At 42.9% G+C, this 18944-nt stretch overlaps 1 protein-coding gene across 1 annotated transcript in view; it reads left to right on the forward strand.

Annotated features, from left to right (window-relative positions):
• The window catches only part of zfpm1 (zinc finger protein, FOG family member 1), a 128101-nt gene extending 109646 nt beyond the window's left edge, over positions 1–18455 (forward strand). The window contains exons 5-9 of the mRNA XM_074678029.1: positions 9107–9209; positions 9313–9564; positions 12074–12307; positions 12425–12667; positions 12891–18455. Of these exons, the coding sequence (XP_074534130.1) occupies positions 9107–9209; positions 9313–9564; positions 12074–12307; positions 12425–12667; positions 12891–15526 (3468 nt within the window). The 3' untranslated portion in view covers positions 15527–18455. The remainder of the gene's footprint in view (positions 1–9106; positions 9210–9312; positions 9565–12073; positions 12308–12424; positions 12668–12890) is intronic.
• Positions 18456–18944: the final 489 nt, after the last annotated feature.

The raw sequence follows: 18944 nt of genomic DNA on the forward strand, positions 1-18944 counted from the left end.
AATGAAGAAATGAAATCAGCCTGGCATCATTTGCATTCAAGTTTTATCAGCGTAGGAGGAGGGCGTTTTTGGGCCTGATAAGAGGAGGGCGTCGCAGGCTGCGCTGGAGGTGGAGGAGGGGGGTTTGTGGAGAGAAAGAGGTGTGTGTGTGTGTGTGTGTGTGTGTGTTAATGTGCGTATGAATGTGAACTGACTTTGGCAAAAGAAGGTGGCTCTAGAGTTCATTTGGCGCACACTTACACACACACACACACACACACACACATACACATGCACAGAGTTGTATGTGAATCTTCAGGAGCTATAGTGAGGACAGGGCATTGGGGGCGGAAAGTATGTGTGTATGTGTGTGAGTGAGGGTGAGGGTGTGTGTGTGTGTGAGGGGGTGTGGGAGCGGGGGGTTAATATCAGACCAAATAATTAGATTCGCTATCGTCTCGGCGGCAGCAGTGCGGGGATCAGGCAGATTAAAGCCGGGCTCGGGGCTGGTTAATATTCATGAGGGGACCGGGGTCCGGGCGAGGGGCTTAGACTGCGGCTCAAAGACTCTCCTCTGGCTGATGGGGCTTAAGGCAGCGCTCTCAACCAAGATGGAGCTCTGCTGGGGAGGCCTGACATCCCACTGATAGATGGAGGGCTGAGCGGATAGTTAGGGTGAGACGAGAGGAGGAGAGGGTGATGAGGAAGAGGAAGGTGTGCTGCTGCTGGATTCACAGAGAGATCAATCTACTTGGATCAATGGATTTTATTTTATCTGGTTGTTTTTATGAAATGCTGGAAACAGTCACAATTTATTCCTCCTGACAGTCCTTCCTCTTTCTTTTCTACATCTCCCTCTTCAAACTGTCGCTTCATACCATCCTGACATCAGGAGCCTTCATCTCCTCCTCAGACTTTCTTATGACATTGTTTTGTTTCTAAGACTTATTGAAGGCTTTCTTTTATATTAAAACACATTAAAATGAAACAATCTAATGAGCCAGCTTGGAGCTAAGAGGCTTAACAAATGACTTTCACTCTGTCAATCACCTCGAATATAACACCGGATGTAAGCGAACAGAACAATTAGAGATTTTGGGGTCTTTCACGCTCAATCAGACACAGCTGATTTAACCAGGGCCTTTTTTTTAAAGTTTACTTTATTCAGAGAAGACAGCAAAGAGAAGGAAACTGTGAGAGAGGTAGGTGAAGACTTGCAGTTACTGGCTGTAGGTTAGAGTCAAACAAAAATGTTTTGAAGCCACTCCAGTGCCTCTGTAGAGTGTGTAGAGATAAAGCTTCATCATTTCTGATGACCTGATGAAGCTTTTTGGATGAGGGGCAAAGCGTCTTCCCTAACTCTGCACAGTCCACTTGGCTTGTTTTATTGAGCCTTCAGAAAAACCATGACCTGGATCAATGTGAATCTAAATAGGCAAACCAGTCCAGAGGATTTCTTCAGGGAGTGGATGTGACACTTGAAGTATTGGCTGTAACCTGTTTGCCAAATTTGTACAATCAAACTGTTTGATTTTGCCTCTAAGAAGTCAGGAAGCGTTTAATGAACTTTAAAGGGGCTGTGAGGAGTTTCAAAGTGATCTTGAAAAAGTTTTCCTTCTGGATATATGACTAATCGTAATCCACACTTTAAAATGAGATTATCAGCAGCAAATAGGTTTTTTCAAAATACTACTTCATAGCTTCATGGGTAGCTTCCTGATCGGGTCCAAGTCTCCATGACAACTCCAGGCTGGCTGACGAAGTTTAGAAGTAAGAAGAGAGATCTGTGCTTTTTCTGCTGAAAATGTTTCCTATGATTAATTTTGTAGTGATGGTGGACACAGGAGCCTAACGAGAGCAAAAGAAAGCTAAACAGGCAAGTGATACAGCCCAAGCTAAAGGCTAATTAGCCTTTAGTTAGGGATGCATCACTATACCACAAGGGCTAAACTGTTTGTGAAAATGTCCATTCCAGCTCACAGTCAGCAGTTATTCTGCAGTGGTCTGTTCAAACTTGAGGGTCTATCAATAAAATGAAGAGTGAGGTTACGTTAGCTCTGCTTGGTAGATGACTGGCAGGATGTGACCAGGATTCACTAATGTTACACATTACCGACATGTCTCACAGCATCGGGCTGTCAGTAGCGCTACATATGGACGGCTACTTAACTACTGTATGAACTGACAGTTTGCTTGTTATCACATTTGCCTATAGATACCTTGTAGCACCATGCTGCTAGAAGTGCTACATATAGCCGGCTACTGACGTACAGTACAAACTTACAACCTTTGCCTTTTGTGACCTTTTACATCATAGCGCTACGTAACTGTACTGATAAAAACCTTACCTTGTTGCGTTGTATCTGGTAATAAGTTGTCTTGAACAAAGAAAATTTGTTCCTAAACAAACACACACCTGGTTAAAATTCACATCTTTATGACAGTGCCACCAGAAGGTGGCAAGGCAGTCCAATTAAAACAGATCCTCCTCACAGCATCTTTAAACCTCATGCGATATATGATGTTTATGGTATTATATTCACTTACCTGTTGGACTGCTGCAGAAAGTTTTCAGAGCAGCTTTTCCTCTTTATGGCTCTGGACACGTTCCTCAGCTGACTGTCAGCCATTCCAGTCAATGAGATGGGCCTCCAACCAACAGAAGTGAAAAGAGTTTTGATACCATCCGGTGGCCTCTCCGTTCTCCTTAACTCACCCCAACATCTCTGGCATCTGCATTCTCTGCTGGCCTGGTTAATTACACACACACCCACACACATACACACACACACAAACACTGACACAGTCACAGGATGAATCTGGCCCTGTTCCCCTGACTCTCATTATCTTATTTGAGGCTGTGTGTGTGTAGTGTGTATTTTTGGCTGTAAAGTGTGAGAACTTGCAGGTTTTCTTGGTTGCAGGTTGAAGGTGTAAGTGATCCCCTCACATAAAAAGTGTTTGGTCTTGTTCGGGTTTGGTTTGAATCCTAGATTTTTGTTTTCTCAGAGTCAAACTGGCAGCGACATTTGATCCGGCTGTGGTCATATTGAGGAAATTCCCATTGAATGCTGTGGTATTAAAGCTCTCACGCAGCTTGTATATCCAGGTGCATGTTTGATCACTACTGTAGCTCCTGCTGTGTTTCCTGAATTCCAGGGAGTCTGCAGACAGCCCCTCCTAAAAAAAAGTCAGTTGATCCGGCTTCCTTTTGAAGCATCTGATCCTCAGAAACCTTTGTGTCACCTTTTTATTTCACTCTGTTATTGAAAATTTTACGTGGGATTGGAAAGATCAAGAAACTGAAGTTACTACATCTCAACACATACTGAACACCACCTGTTAGGGGCCTTTCACATACACTGGTTTCAGTTTATATATAAGATTGTATTTAAATGTATGTTTATACAAAAAATGGACAGCATGGCAGCTCCCTAAAAGTGAAGCCAAAAGATCCATAGCATCTACCTACTAACCAGCTCAGTGTTTGTCAGTGTTTGTCAAGTCTGCTTCCTCCTTTTAAAACTTGAGTTCATATCAGTATTTCTATGTATCACATATTCTGTTCTTTACATAAAATGTGTAGAAATGAATGTAGACAGTGATGCCACCCATTGGTTTCTGGGAGACAACTATGAAGCCAAATGATGGCTGTCACCACTTCCTGACCCTATCCAACTTAACCTAGACACTGGTGAGAAGGTGGAGCTGTGGCAGGTCTTTTGATAACCCCCATCTTTCCATAAAGTCCAATTTATGCAAAATAGCCCAGATTTCTTTAAGTGGATGAGTATTCATGTAAAGAGTAAGTGAGGAAGGGGAGAGGAAAGGGGCTGTTCGGACCCAAACAGTTTGCTTTATTACCAGGCTGTAAGCATCTTTAATTGTTGTGATAAAATGGGCATTGCAACATGGGTGCTAGTGGGCTCATCCTTGGCTTTTGTTGCTAGCCTCTAGTGGATACTTGAGGAACTGCAGTGTTATTGTAATTCAGCAAATGCTGCGTTTCCTGAGGGTTCCTGCTTGATTACCGCAGTACTCATTTCTGTACCAGTTGTCATTTTTCAGAGAAGTTTAGTTTGAGACAGCCATGACTGACACATCAATTGACCAATGAGGCTTCACCAGATCAGAGTAGAAGAGGAATGGTTACTGATGATATAACAATCTCTAACTCAAGAGTCATTTAACCTTTTTTTTTGCAACCAACACAAGAATTTGTTCTGCCCCATTGACGTGAGATCTTTGAGGTTTTAAGTTAAATGTCTATTTTGGTTAGCTATAGGAGCATGAAATCAGTCCAGCAGCCCCCCTTGAGCCAGATGTTGCATCCCTCTGCTCCAAAACATTCACCTGTGCAAAGCTCAAGTGTCATTGTCGGTGCAAAAGGAGATATTTTTAAAATCACTGGTGTTGCTGAACTCTGAATCAGCACCCTCACCCCAACAGAATTGTTAAGTTTTTATAGTCTGAAAAGAAACATGATGTGGTCAGAAAGGAAACCCACTCTAGGTGAAGAGGACATATTTGAATAGAAGTGATATTAATTTCTGAAGCAATAAAAGAAGGCAGAGTATCACTCTCACAATGAGTCATAAGCACTTTCTTAATTTTTCAGATCTTTGAAAAAGAAGCCTGTGTGTACATGGATCTCATTTTCTCTTGCTCTGTATATGTGTGTATGTAAGTGTGTGCCTGTGTGTGAGTGTGTTTTCCACTGGAGCGCTGCTGAGTTCTCCCCATTGCCCTATCATGGTGAATTCCAAAGCTGCGGCCGTGATGAATTAGTCTGAAACAAATTAGCAGTACTTACAGCTCAGACGGCTCCAGCATTGGGTTACAAATTAAAACAAAAGCAGTCGTATCTCCACATCAGCGCTAGTTCCCCATGAAATCCAATACGCTCTGCCTCAATCTGCAACGCACAACAGACGGAGACGCTTCCTTCCTTCTGTCCTTCACTTCTCTCCTCTCGCTGTCTTCAAGAGCTGTCCACCTGACAACACCCACCTTCATAAGGTATTTCACATCCTTCAGCTTATGGAATGACAGGGCAGAGATAAGAGATGTAACTTATGTTCATTACAGTTCTGTTCTGGATCTACCCCAGTACACCCATGTGTGTTGATTAATAGGTGATGGATAAGACAAATTATAAGAAAATGAACAGTGAATAACCTTTTTGGCTTTGTACCCAGTTACGGCCTAAAATGTGCAGCAGATTGTCACACATTTCTTTTAACGATCCAAAAGCTTGAAATAGATATGTCAAGGCAAGAAACTTTCCTCTTAGTAAGGACTTTTCTTCTTTTACATCACCATTTTGGCCACAAAACCTCAGCTGAGAAAAAGATAAATTCTCCTCATAGACGATTCATACAGCCCACATGCTTCTTACTTTTCCTCAACAGACACTTTATCTCTGTTTTTATCGAAAAGACACTTTGCATGGCCTGACAGAACTTACAGTCTAACGTCAGAAATGTCTGGCCTTGAACTTTGAAACATCAGCAAGAAGATCAATTATTAAAATTAAAAGATTATAAAAAACGGTAATTCAGAGGGTTTTTTTTCTTTTGCACATTTTAAAATGACTCATCTGTGTTTAGATAATGTGTTAGCCACTGAGCCAATTCTCAACTGACAGAACAGTAAATTATAAATCATAACCATTGTCATTCTGCCTTTTGCTCACAGATCAAAGATGAACATGAACGGATGTGTTTGGAATAACAATATGCAGAAGTTACTGTGCTTTCATTGATTGTTGTGGGTTTTAAAATAGACCTTAATGTTTTTGTGAAAGAATAAAAAAATATTTGTCTTAATTCTATGATGTAGGTGAATTTGATCTTTATATTTTATGAATGAACAACAATCACTCATAGCACAGAATGACAACATTTATTCAGCTGCAAATTGGTTAAATAGTGAGAATCAGACCTAAAAAATGTTCACCTTTGAAAATGATGATCTGGAATAAATTACATTTTTACAGAAACTTCTCAGGCTTTGAAGGGAAACCAGAGCCACAGTGGGACACTGCTTCCATTTTTGAGTGACAGACAACACATGCAAACATCTTGTTAGCTCTGATCTTCATGGACAGGAGCTGCTCCGTCCGTCTGGTGTAAGGAATATGAGGCAATGCCGACTCCTGGTGGAGAATGACTGGTACTGCACCACAGGGTGCCTGAACATCACTGTGCCAGTCTGGCCAAGTGGATTTGATAGAACAGGGCTTCTCAAACTCGTTTTTTTGGCTTGTGTTCCCCCTCTAGATGACAGTTTCAGCCAAGAATAAATTCTTAACTTTTGTAGTCCAATATTTTTCAGAAATAATTAAAGAAATGAGGCAACTAGTTCCTTTGATGTAGGAGCAGGAGAAGGAGCATCAACATGTGTCATAATTACAAAATTTAAACCTATTTCTTTTTTTTAGTGCATACAGACATAAAAACCCACAGATATGACAATTAGATACCGTTGATAAAAATGTTTTTAATCTGTTTTTTTTCCCAATTTTTTGTGATGCAAATTTCACATACCTCTTGCAGTACTCCCACATACCTCTAGGGGTACGCGCACCCCCATTTCAAAATCACTAGGATAGAATATAAATGCTTTTTCATTATTACACATTAATAGCTTAGAGTGTTTTACTCTCTTTTGCAGTGATACGTTTTATTATCATATGCAGAAAAATATTTAACTGTGTCAGCCATACATCATTACTTCTGCAAAGAACAATGATCTTCAATTTTCACCTGAATATTTGGATGAAGATGTTAATATTTACACTGCTCCAAGCTTCTGTTGAGTACTGAACCTCAGGTAGGAAGCATGATATTTTGTTATCACAAGATCTCAAAACTGATGGAAATTTTAACGCTTGGCTAAAATTCTGATTTGGATTTTGGTGGTAGGGTCAAAAGCTGATGCAACGCTGATTGCTCAAAAAGTATATATAGTTGGCTAAGTCATGCACCAATACAGTCACTTGAACTGAACTTTGGAATTTAAAGTCCTGTCTGAAATGTTTATTTTTTCTGGCCTATTCCTGTAACAGTTGGGAAAATTATAACTCCAAGTTGGAAATACAGGTAAAAATACCTCAGAGGTTGGTGCGTAGTTTAGGTCGTTTAAACTTGAGCCCAACTGAGTGATTTTGGTCGTCAAAGTTGTAGATAAACCCTATCTTACAATCAGTCCTTTTCTTATGGATCAGATAACTCAATGCAGTGGACATAGGCTATCTGTGATCAATAAAATCAAGAACCAACAAGGTTCCTGTTGTTATTTTGTCAGTGAGATGGGAATCCTTACTATATTCAACTCTACAGAGTGACAATGTGGCTTTTTCATGGTGTTTTTTGTAGTAATGAGCTCATTTGAACACATTTTTAATGTCCTTCTACAAAGCCATAGTTTTACCTTACCCATACCTTTCTACAAATGAATACAGAGATGACAGGGCTGCAGCAGATCTTCTGAAGCAGCTTCAATTCATTGTAAATTTCTTCAGATCATTTTTCATTCAGACAGTTTAGTTTTTCTTTTCTTGGCACTTGCTACTTGATGATTTGAAAAGTATCATAAACTACAACACATTTTGATCTTTTGTGATACTTCCAGCTGTTTGTTATATTCAGTTTGGCTATGTGTGCTGTACCTTTCCCAAACAAATAAAAAACACAAATATAGAACAATACCAGAGAAAACTCTCACACAAAAGTTGGAATTTGGCAAGTTGAGTTGGCAGTAGCATGTGAATCTGATTTCTCTTGAAATCATTAAAAAATCACAAACAGGAATTCATGAAGCTGTGCTGATGAGGAGATTATTGGCTAGTTCGCATCAGTACTTTGAGACAGTGACACTAAAAAATGTAGGTCCATCTCGAAAACTGTGTGAGAATGTGTGTGTGTGTGTGTGTGTGTGTGTGTGTGTGTGTGTGTGTGTGTGTGTGTGTGTGTGTGTGTGTGTGTGTGTGTGTGTGTGTGTGTGTGTGTGTGTGTGTGTGTCATTGATACATGGGATAAGCTCGTGTCCTGGGTATGATTGTCAGAGGGAATGTTTCTGGAGCCTCATACGAACAAAGACAAGATTGTACTCAGGATGCACAGGTGTGTGTGTGTGTGTGTGTGTGTGTGTGTGTGTGTGTGTGTGTGTATGTGTGTGTGTGTGTTTGACGTGTTCTCTCCCTCTCTGTCCTCTTTCCCTTGCCCCCCTCATACCTCCACACACACTCAGACACTGGATGAAGCCTCTCCACTCTTTGTCCAGTGTATTCACTGTGGATCTTATTATGGCAGCTGTCTGAATAGCAGCCTGTCGACCTCATCAGATCTTCTGTCTTTTTCTTTTCTCTTCTCCCTCTCTCCCGGGGTCTCTCTTCCTCTTTCATTCCTCCTCTCCTCTTTTCTCCTGTCTTTTCTATGCAGCTTTGTTCGGCCCATGCTTCCCTCGTTTCCTCATTTCCTTTTTGGGTTGTAATCATCCTTTGCCCGCTGGCCTTCTCTTTACAAACGGGTGTTTACCAGAAGCCACACAATGGACAGTACCGTGGGGCTCTGTATTCCCAATTGATGGCAATTAATGCTTGTTTTCATGATAATCTCCTGGACTGCATAAAACAGTCCAGTCAAAGAAGGAAGAAATGGACACTTGAAATGACAATGTCTTTTGTTTTCACCATTTTTATATGTTTAGTGGAAACTGAGGGATGACAGAAACACTGCTCAATGATTTTTTTTATGTCTATGTCTAAAAAATAAGGTTTTTGTATAGGCATGAATTTAATATGTTATCCTGTGATACTGCTGTGATTGCTTGTATGAATTACCCTGTACAATCTAGTACTGTATTTCTGGTTCAATGAACAGAAGACTGTTGTTTGAGCACAGCTTTGTCCAAGTCAATTTAAAATCAGCTGACTGTTCTGTTCAGTATTTGGTACCAGGAGCTCCAGAGATCTTAAACAGTTTGATATAATATTTAATATAAATGATAAATTCAGTAATTCAGCTGTCCTCTATTTTCTTGTGATGACGCTCTTTGCTTTAATGTCTATCGCGTAAAATAAGGTGGTGTTCATGAAGCTTGTTTCCGTCTGTCATCTTTTCAGGATCCCAGCCTGACTCTAGTTTGTGAAGATCCCAACTGTTGGATCAGTCTGCTCCCGCTGACCTCTGACCCCTCAGTTGCCAACTGCACCATCTACAGCCGAGGTGAGCTTCGTGAGTTTTAATATCTGGTGATGGGTGATGCAAGAAAAGCATCAGGTGCATCATGGTAACTCCATGGCTTTGACACTATCTGCTGTGTTTTCAGGTGAGGAGTTGTTCTGCAGGGTGACCAGAGGGCTTGTGGCAGGTGAGAAGCTCCTCGTGTCCCTTTCCATGCCTCCTCCGGGCTCCTCCTCTTCCCCAATGGCCCAGCTCTCTCCACCACTCAGCCTTGTCACCCAGAAACAACCTATGGTGAAGGAGGAGCCTCTGTACCCAGCAGCGCTGCACTCAGAAATCCAGCTTCTCCCACAGCAAGCAGGCATGGCTGCCATCTTGGCTACTGCTGTTGTAAACAGTAAGTGTTGCCATTCAAATATCACAAATGACAAACCATACGTGATAAACAAGCAGAATCTTGCCTGCCTCAAGTACGTCTAAAATTATAAACAGATAGAATTTTATCTGAGCATTCAAAATCACTACAGGTTAGAAGATTAGCAAAGCTCACAGGCAATGAAGAAGGTCGTTTCTTAGGATTATGTATTTAAAATGTTAAAAAAAAAAAAAAAAAAAAAAAAAAAACTACCAGCCACAGGGTCCTCAAATTGAAGCATACATTATACTGAGCAAATGTTATACACTTTGACCACAAGATGGCACCACTGCTCTTTAAGAGTCATGGTGAGCGCTCAACTGCCAAGTATTTAACCCTCTTCTGCCCTCAGCAGGTGCTCTGCTAAAAAGTTTTCAGCGACACTCAAAGGTTTTTACTGTGACTCTCACAGTCAAATATGTAGTTACTCTGCTCTTCTGTTCACATGCTGTTAAAAATAACCATGGGGATTAAAGATATGATAATTAATGTCCCTTTAACCCTGTGTCCTGTTGCCTTGGAGACTCCTAGCAATGAGGTGTGATCTGTCAAACAGAGCTGCAACTAAACTTCTGAAAGGAAAAGTTTTCTGTGGTATGTGTCTGTACATACAGTATATTTTAGACATGTAAAGTCATGATAATGTTACAGAAGTTGGACATAAATTAAAGCACTAGTACTCACCAACCTGTTTAAAACATCAGTCTCAGATAGACATGTTAGTATCTGCATTGTCTCTTTTTTTTTTCAAGTGCTGACAATGAAAAGGTTTTTTGGGGGCAGGAATGAGGGAAAAAATGCTCTCTGTAATCCTGAAACACGGTCATTAACCAGTAATACACAGGTTGTTCTCCTAGAAGTGCTCAAAAATGTAAAATTCTGCAGTTTATCTTTAATTGAAATGATTGTTTTACTCATTGGCTGCCAAGTATTTTCAGAGTAGTTTGGCTGATCTCTCAAGACCCACAGAATATTGTGTTATATGACTGTGTAAACACCAAAACTACCAAAAGAAGAGTAGACTTTTCCTGTTTTAGATCCAAAAAAAACCCAACACATCTTCATATTGTGCTTGTCACAGAAGCTACATCCTTTCATCCTCTCCATGATCTCAAGCGACTTTTCTCATTATCGTGAAACTCTGTCTCTCTGAATTACAGCGACACATTCTCTGTTTGAGTCTGAGCTGCCTGAGCAGCGTCTCACCGTGTCTCTGTCATCTCCCATCTTCTTCTCATGTCTATGCTGATCTGTCACCCAAAGAGAGCACCGCTGCCACCTACAGTAGTTTACAAGCTGTCTACCAAGACATTGATGGACAAGCTCCGCCAGATCCCGCCTCCTCTTGTTAAAAAACACAATTGACTTCTATGGACACAGTCACTGGTTGTAAAGTAAAGTCAAAGTCCGATGTCCTTCTAGCCCAATGTCTCACTGAGTGGTCCCCTTTGTCAAAACTCCATTATGTCTCCTCTTGAAATCCGTATCTATCTTTTTAATATTTTGATTTTGGTCAAACACTAAAAATTAGGGCTGGGCAACGATTAAAACTTTTAATTGTAATTAATCGCATGATTTCCCTGATTAATCACAATTAATCGCATTGTGAAAGTGCCATAACATCTGTCATGCAAACACAAAACAGTACTTGTTATACAGTAATAGTTAAATCACATATTTAGTGCAAATCAAATTTACAAAATGTAAATACAAAATTAAAGCTTATTGCCACTGTCAGGGCATTAAAGTGATACTCCGGGATGGAACAACTTGGGTCCTATCACAAGGTTTAGAGCAGAAATTACCCCTACAGCAGTGTTTTTGTGCAGCAGAAGCCCAGAGCGCTCGCACCAAAGGCCCCCTTCCTGCTCCTCTGCCGGTTTCCTCTGCACTCAGACGGGGCCATTTTTTACTTGACCAAAAACACAAATAAATGGACTCCCACCGAAAAAAAACTGATATTGGTCTGCATTCACGCTTTATTCAGAGAATTTTCAGCGCGTTACTTTTCACATCGTGTCTCTTTGTCCTGGCAGACTACCTGCTTTTCTTTATATCTGGCACGCCGCGCTCGCGGACTGATACACTAAGCGGCGAGCGCCTTTAAGTTCCGTGGTGTTGCCCCTCTTCTCCATGCTTGTTTTGGTTACTCATCGTGTTTTTCCGCCAATTTCACTGCCGGTTCCACTGCGGTCAGCAACAGACATTTACAGAATAAAAGCATGTGAGCAACATGCACTTATGTGCGATAAAATATTCAACGGCGTTAATAGATTGATGGGTTAACGCGAAAATAACGCGTTAACTTGCACAGCGCTACTAAAAATAAATCTGGTCAAACACTTAAGATTCTTGTTGATCACCAATTCTGTACAGACAGGTTCCCCATTGTTTTAATTGCTTTCTGAAAACCTGTCGACTTCATATTGTTCTCATGTGATTCTGTTCAGTCAACTAAATCTCAATTTTTTTTTGTGTTTTTGGCCATCAGAGGACATTTTCCCGTGCAAAGATTGTGGAATCTGGTACCGCAGTGAGAGGAACCTTCAAGCACATCTTATGTATTACTGTGCCAGTCGTCAGAAGCAGCCGGCCGCAGCTTCTTCCCCTCCTCAAGACAAAGCCAAGGAGTCCTACCCCAATGAACGTATCTGCCCCTTTCCTCAGTGCAACAAGAGCTGCCCCAGTGCCAGCTCACTGGAGATCCACATGCGCACACACAGTGGTGAGAGCAAGGTTTCAATTTGGGTCTAATTCAATTCTTTCCTTGATGAATGAGTTAATTTACCAGCCTCGTAAAGTAGCTCCCTCTTAACTTAATAAACCTCTGTTTTTTCCACAGGTGAGCGTCCTTTTGTCTGTCTCATCTGTCTGTCTGCCTTCACTACAAAAGCAAACTGTGAGCGCCACCTTAAGGTCCACACAGACACGCTGAATGGAGTGTGTCATGGCTGTGGCTTCATCTCCACCACAAGGGACATCCTCTACAGCCATCTGGTCACCAGCCACATGGTTTGCCAGCCTGGATCTCGCAGTGAGGTCTACTCTCCTGGGCCAGGCCTTCCCAAGCTGCCTCTGTCCACGGGTGAGTCATAGCATCACTGTGACAGCTTTCCTGAGCAGTGAAAGTATTTCTGAAATGTGTTCATATGGAGATGTTGTAAGAGTTTATGCCTATGAATCATACCGTTTTTTAAAACTATTTTTAATCCATTTAAGCTAAATCTACAATCCCTATCAAATAGAGTAAAAAAAAATAGATACAGACCAATATGATGGTCTAAAGGAATGTTTCATCTCCTCCTCAGGTCTCAGTCCAGGAGACTCAGGAGTGGTGCTGAAGTGTCAAGTGTGTGGCCACAACTCTGACACCCCTGCTCAGCTTCAGCAGCATGTAAGGACCCACCTAGAGGTAAGGGTCCCAGCTGAAAGGAGCCCCACCCCTCGCCAAAGCACCCCCTCAGCAGTTGACCACTCCCAGCTCCAGCAGTCCTCCCAGGAGAGAGAGCCCCTTGCTTGTGTCCCTAAGCCAGACTCATCGAGCCCAGGTGCAAACGGTGGATCAGCAACACCTCGGGACTATGGTTCTTCTGATCCCCAAATTACTGATCTGAAGATTAAAGAGGAGCCTCATTCAGATTCTGAGACTGAGGAGCAACAAATAGGGATCAATGAGGATGGAGGGGAGAGAGAAGTTGATGAAGAGGGAGATCGTGACACAAGATGTAAGATTAAAGAGGCTCAAACTGAGGCCTCCTCTAGTCAGAATTCAAACTCTCCCAAAAGTCCAGCCACTGCAGCTGTGAAGGCAGAGCCAACTAGTCCCACCCCTGGTTCAAGCCCTGCACATGTGGGAGGTACAGGGTCCGTTGTTCCAGGAGGAGCGCTGTTCTTGCCTCAGTACATGTTTAACCCTGAGGCAGCCATTTTGCCACAGGCTTCAGAGATACTCGCTAAAATGTCAGAGATGGTACACAGCCGTCTGAAACAAGGCCAGACTGTTCCTCAGAATAACCCAGCAGCCTTCTTTGCCTCTGGACCTACAGCAGCTACAGCAACAGCCACTCCACCTCACAAAGGGGCCACTTGCTTTGAGTGCGATATCACCTTCAACAACATCAACAATTTCTATGCACATAAGAGGCTGTACTGCTCCAGCAGGCACCACGGAGAAGGTCCTGCATCAGCTTCAGCACCCGGGTCAGCAAGGGATGCAGCCTCGGCCACAGTGCCCTCCAGTGGGGCACACGACTCATCAGGGTCTCCTCAGGCTGGAGCAGCAAGTAGAGCCGCTTCTGCCTCTCCTACTGACTCCGAACCTCCTGCGGGGAGTGGAGCTACAGAATCAAGGAGGGTGATGGAAGTTAAGACAGAAACCCCTGTAGGGAGAGAGGGAATATCATCCTCTTCTGAAGGGGAAGGTGGAGGTGGAAGTGTGGGAGGAGGGGGAGGAGGAGGAAGAGCAAGCGAAGGCAGCCAGAGTCCTGCTAGTGGATCTGCAGAGGACCTGGAGGATGACCCCAACAGAACCTTCTGTGAGGCCTGCAACATCCGCTTCAGCCGACATGACAACTACACCGTTCACAAGCGTTTCTACTGCGCGTCACGGCATGACCCATCCAACCACCGAGCCGTACATATGAGCAAGGGAACCAGTGCAGCCAACTTCCTTCCCCAGCCCATCCGGACACGCAAGAGGAAGAAGATGTATGAGATTCACATGGCAAGAACAGAGGCCTTGGCAAACAGTGCTGCTGCCGCCGCTGCTGCTGCTGCTGCAAATGCTGCGGCCTCTGCTCCATCTCCATCCATCCTTGGCTTAGCGGTGAAGCAAGAGGTCTCCCCTGGTGGGGCCGGCAGCTCAAGTCCTGAAGGTGATGGCCCAATTGATCTGAGCAAGAGACCTCGTCTGAGGGAGGGTCCAAGGCACGGCAGTAGCAGTATGCTCCCTGCCCTGCCTCTTACCGACTACCACAAGTGCACTGCCTGCAGTATCAGCTTCAACAGCATTGAGAACTACCTGGCACATAAAACCTACTATTGCCCTGCCACTACCCTTCAGGCCCACACCTTGGAACAGCTTCACAGGCTCAAGAGATCAGCTTCTACCTCTCCCAAAAGCAGGCCCCAACAAGAGCGCCCTGATCATCTGCACCCTGTGGAGGCAAAAGCTCATCCAGCGGAGTGGGTTGCTCAGGCTCAAGGCACATCATCCAGTCCTCATCCCTCCGCCTTACCTGCCTCTGACCCCACATCTCTGGCCCACACTACCACCACACTTGCAGCAACTCCTGGAGCTGGAGCCAAGGTTGTAGGTGGTAGCTCTGCTCAGGTTGTCTGCCCATATTGTCCCAACAGGCTTATCACCTCTGACCTGATGGAGCACTTCAAAACTACCCATGGCCTGGTTGTTACCATTCAGCCGCCCCAGGAGATCTTACCCCAGCCAGGCAGTGTAATCAGTCGCAGCCCCAGCCTAAGTCCCAGGGATGGCGCTGCTGCAACCACCTCCACTACCCCAACCAACCAGCCCAGACTGGTTTCCCGTGTGCACAGAGACAGCATTAATGGGCAGGCAAGGAGCGGTACAACTTCCCCCGTCTCTCCACTGGTGAACGGCAGCCCCTCAGTCGGAGGCGGATCACCACCAGCTGGCTCACCTCTACCCACTTCCCCCCACAGGGCTCCCTCTCTGACTGTGTCACCTGTGCCTGAGATCCTCAGAGAGACGGTGGGGTCTTCCAATCTTTCAGACAAGATCACCCAAACCGTGGCACCCCAGCCCACTTCCATCCCTGGCACTAAAACCGCAGTCATCTCCCCTGTCCAAAATGGCAACTCCCGCTTCTGTCGGTTGTGCAACATCAAGTTCAGCAGCCTCTCCACATTTATAGCTCATAAGAAATACTACTGCTCTTCCCACAGTGCCGAACATGTCAAATGAGCAGAGCAAATTTACTCCTTCCTCTTCCTCCTCCCTTTATTTCTCTGAGTGAAGGCTCTCCTTCCCTAAGTTCCAAGAAGCTCAGATGTCCCTCTTCCTCTGCCAGTCCTCCCTCATGGGTGCCAAAAAAGGCAAAGCTGGCATGACCATGAATGACACTGAAGACTGTTACTCACCTGCCTGGGCCTGATGCCTTGCTGCCTCAGAGCAGCGTCTGCAGGTGGTGTTACGAACATATTGACTGATTTTCCTCCTTATATGGGTCAAAGTTTATAGCACACTAAGAGCTGAGGTGATGCTACCTGCACACACTGGTGTGCCCTCATCCCCTGGATCACTTGTTTTTTTTGTTCTTTTTTGTATCCCAGTCTAGTCAACCACTCCCACGCCTAATAGTGTGTTGTGCTGGAGATGTTGCAAAGCTGTCGACCTCTTTTCTGTCTCTGTTGAACTGAGTTTACTACATCAGTAACTGGAGTGTGAGTAGTGACAATGCAACAATACTGATGTTGATGGATCTCCATTTTTATTCCTGAGCTCTTAATGTTCCCGACCTAACAGAGGAATCACGTGTGGAGAAGACTTGATCATTGTTAATGTTTTTATTATCTGTGCATAGTATATGATGTCTGAAAAAAAGAGTTCTATAATACTTTTGGTTTCAACACTGGCTCTTTTTTTTTGCTTACTAGAAAAGTGAAAGCGTTTTAGCTGAGAAAGAAATATGTGGTTTCACAATGTTACCAATTACTGAAGGATAATATTGCAACATGGACAGTTTCTTTTCTTTACACACACTTTTTTTTGTTTTCTCTTCAAAACGCAAGGGAAAAAATGTGAAATATTTATCTTTGACCTTTTAGTCCTCGCTGATTTCATTTCAACAGAAAACTACCTACCTGGTGTCTAAGAGTATTTGTATTTTTTATTTGTATATTTTTCATACTGTCAGAAGGAACTGTTTGGATCTGGGTGTATTGAAGTGTATTTTCTAAGTGTAGATATGTAATATCTCTTCACAGTAATCACTGGGATCACACTGAACTTTGTTATCACATTAGCATTTGGTGTAGTCTTTAATTGATGGTGAGCTCTGAAAACCAGCGCTGTGTTTCTTTCCCCCATTTGTGCTTCACTGATCAACGACAAGATAAGATCAGAGCAGCAACCTTCACGTCTGAACCGTGCAGAGAGCACCTCTGATACTGTTCTCTTTTCTACTCTGGTGAGAGTGATGGAGCTTCACAGGTTTCAGACAACACAAAAACACATTTTTAACCAAACTCCTATTTTTTTTGTTTATACGCAAACTGTCATCTCGCACCCAAACTGAGTGATTCACAAAACACATCAGTACTTTGCTGTCTAAGATTACATTTTTTTAAAGGCAGAGTGTGAAGGATTCTTTGTCTGTTTACACCTTTAGCTGTAAGGAAACGGGCGGTGCACCATCACAGTTTAAGATTCAGGAATTTTATTGGACTCAATTAGGTCAGGCACAAGGCTGAAACTCAAATAAATTAAAAAAAATCACAGAAAAGAAGAAATTGACCTTCCAATAAAAGAAACATAAAACAAAGAGAGAACATTATACACAGAGGTTTAGGTGAGGGTTTTTTTGTACCATCAAGAAAAAGAGGACAAGTTTTACTGGCTGTCATTCAGCACCACCACAGGTGGTGTTCTTACTCTTGAAGAGTTGTAGGTAAAGATTAAGATGTCGTTTCAGTCCAAACCTTTTTTAAAATCCTGACCATTCTGCCTTTTAAAGATTGTCTTTCTTTCCGGGAATGAAGGCTTAGCAGAGAATCGTTGCTCCTCACCAAGCAGAGTAAGCACAGACTGTGTGATTTAACCACCCATTGTGGTTAATTGTATGTGTGTGCGTAAGAAGGCACAGCTCATCCTTTGTCTCCCCTCTACCCTCATAACCCCCCCTGTACACAGTTTACACCATGTTCTCTTTTTGCAGTTGCAATACAGTGTTAGATAGAACTGTGAAATACATGTTTTCCAGTCTAGTCGCACACTTACTGATAACGAGGTGCAGTGAGGCACTAATTCAATTTTAAATGCTGAATAATGCAACACGATTTGGTCCTAAAAATAACCGTTTCCCTCAGGGTTTGACCTTTGTCTGTAGGCAACAGCCTCTTCAACACCATTTGGACCTTGACTAGACACTAAATGGATCATTATTAGGCATGATCGCAGTGAGGCCATTCCTCCCTTACCTGAGGGATAATCCTGCAGAGGAACTGTAACCTGCTGACACAGACCTGATCTGACCTCTGCACAGTTAGTGCTAGCAGATAAAGATCAGCACATGCTCCTGACAGTCTGTGCAGAAAGTTGTCAAACAAAAACAAAAGTGAAGGATTATTTTAAACATAGTTTGAGATTCAAGATTGATTTTTCTACTGTGGTTCGCAGCAGTGCTGCATTAGACACATCTTATCGCTAAGTGTTCACAATCAGGCTGGTTCGTCTCTCCGACCTCATAAAGAGACAAGAAGCTGAAGAAAGGCACCGTCATGTCAACTAGCCACAAATTGAGGAAGTGCTAAATCATCATTTGAACTTACCCCATTTTATTGCACTGTGTTGTATAAAAATGTGCTGAATGTTTTAGTTTTAGGGATGTTTTCTTGTAATGTATTTATGTTCTACAGAACTTTACCCCGTCCAAAATGCATCATCGTTTCTACCTTGAAGGACTCTCTGAAAGATGATTAAACCACACATTCAACTTTGCTTTTTCAAGTTGCAAATATTTTTATTAATGATTCCTCTGATGTCCAGTCCATGATCGAGAAAATCTCAATGAATGTCCAAACTTTATTTCCATATTTTTAATTTCATTTCAGTTCCACTACACTCTTGTCCAAACTATGCATGGGAAATAAAAAAAGTTCTGAGAGACACTGACACCGCAGAGTGACTGCACTTCTTTCTGGTGACTCCACTCTTTCATGATAACACCTTCCCACAACTTTCGTCATGAGCCTGTGTAAAAGTCCTTGACTATTTTTTTGGACGACTTAATTCACTGTTGCTTGTGAGTAGTCACTTGCTCCTTTTCATGAGAAAGTTTCAAGTGCACAGATTCCTTTTGATACTGGCTTTGAAAGGAAGTCTGAATGAATCACCAGCTTTCCTTTTAAAATGACGTGCATTAGTAAAAGTACTTATAAGAAGAAAAGCTTTCTGAGCCCAATCAGAGATCCAAGGCTGTTCCAATCAATGATAAAGTGCTCTGCATTTCTTATATAAATGTAGACTATCACTCTTTGATGAAGAGAGAGCTCGGTCATACTCTGACATTTCTGTGGGAGAAATTCAAAGGGCCATCAATAAACTCAAAAGCAATAAAACCCTCTGCTCTGATGGCCTTGTAGGTGAGCTGTATAAAAGATGG

This window comes from Halichoeres trimaculatus, unplaced genomic scaffold, assembly GCF_033239565.1.
Source record: "Halichoeres trimaculatus isolate MK-OKI-2021-1 unplaced genomic scaffold, fHalTri1.1 fHalTri1_scaffold_10, whole genome shotgun sequence".
Lineage (NCBI taxonomy): Eukaryota > Metazoa > Chordata > Actinopteri > Labriformes > Labridae > Halichoeres > Halichoeres trimaculatus.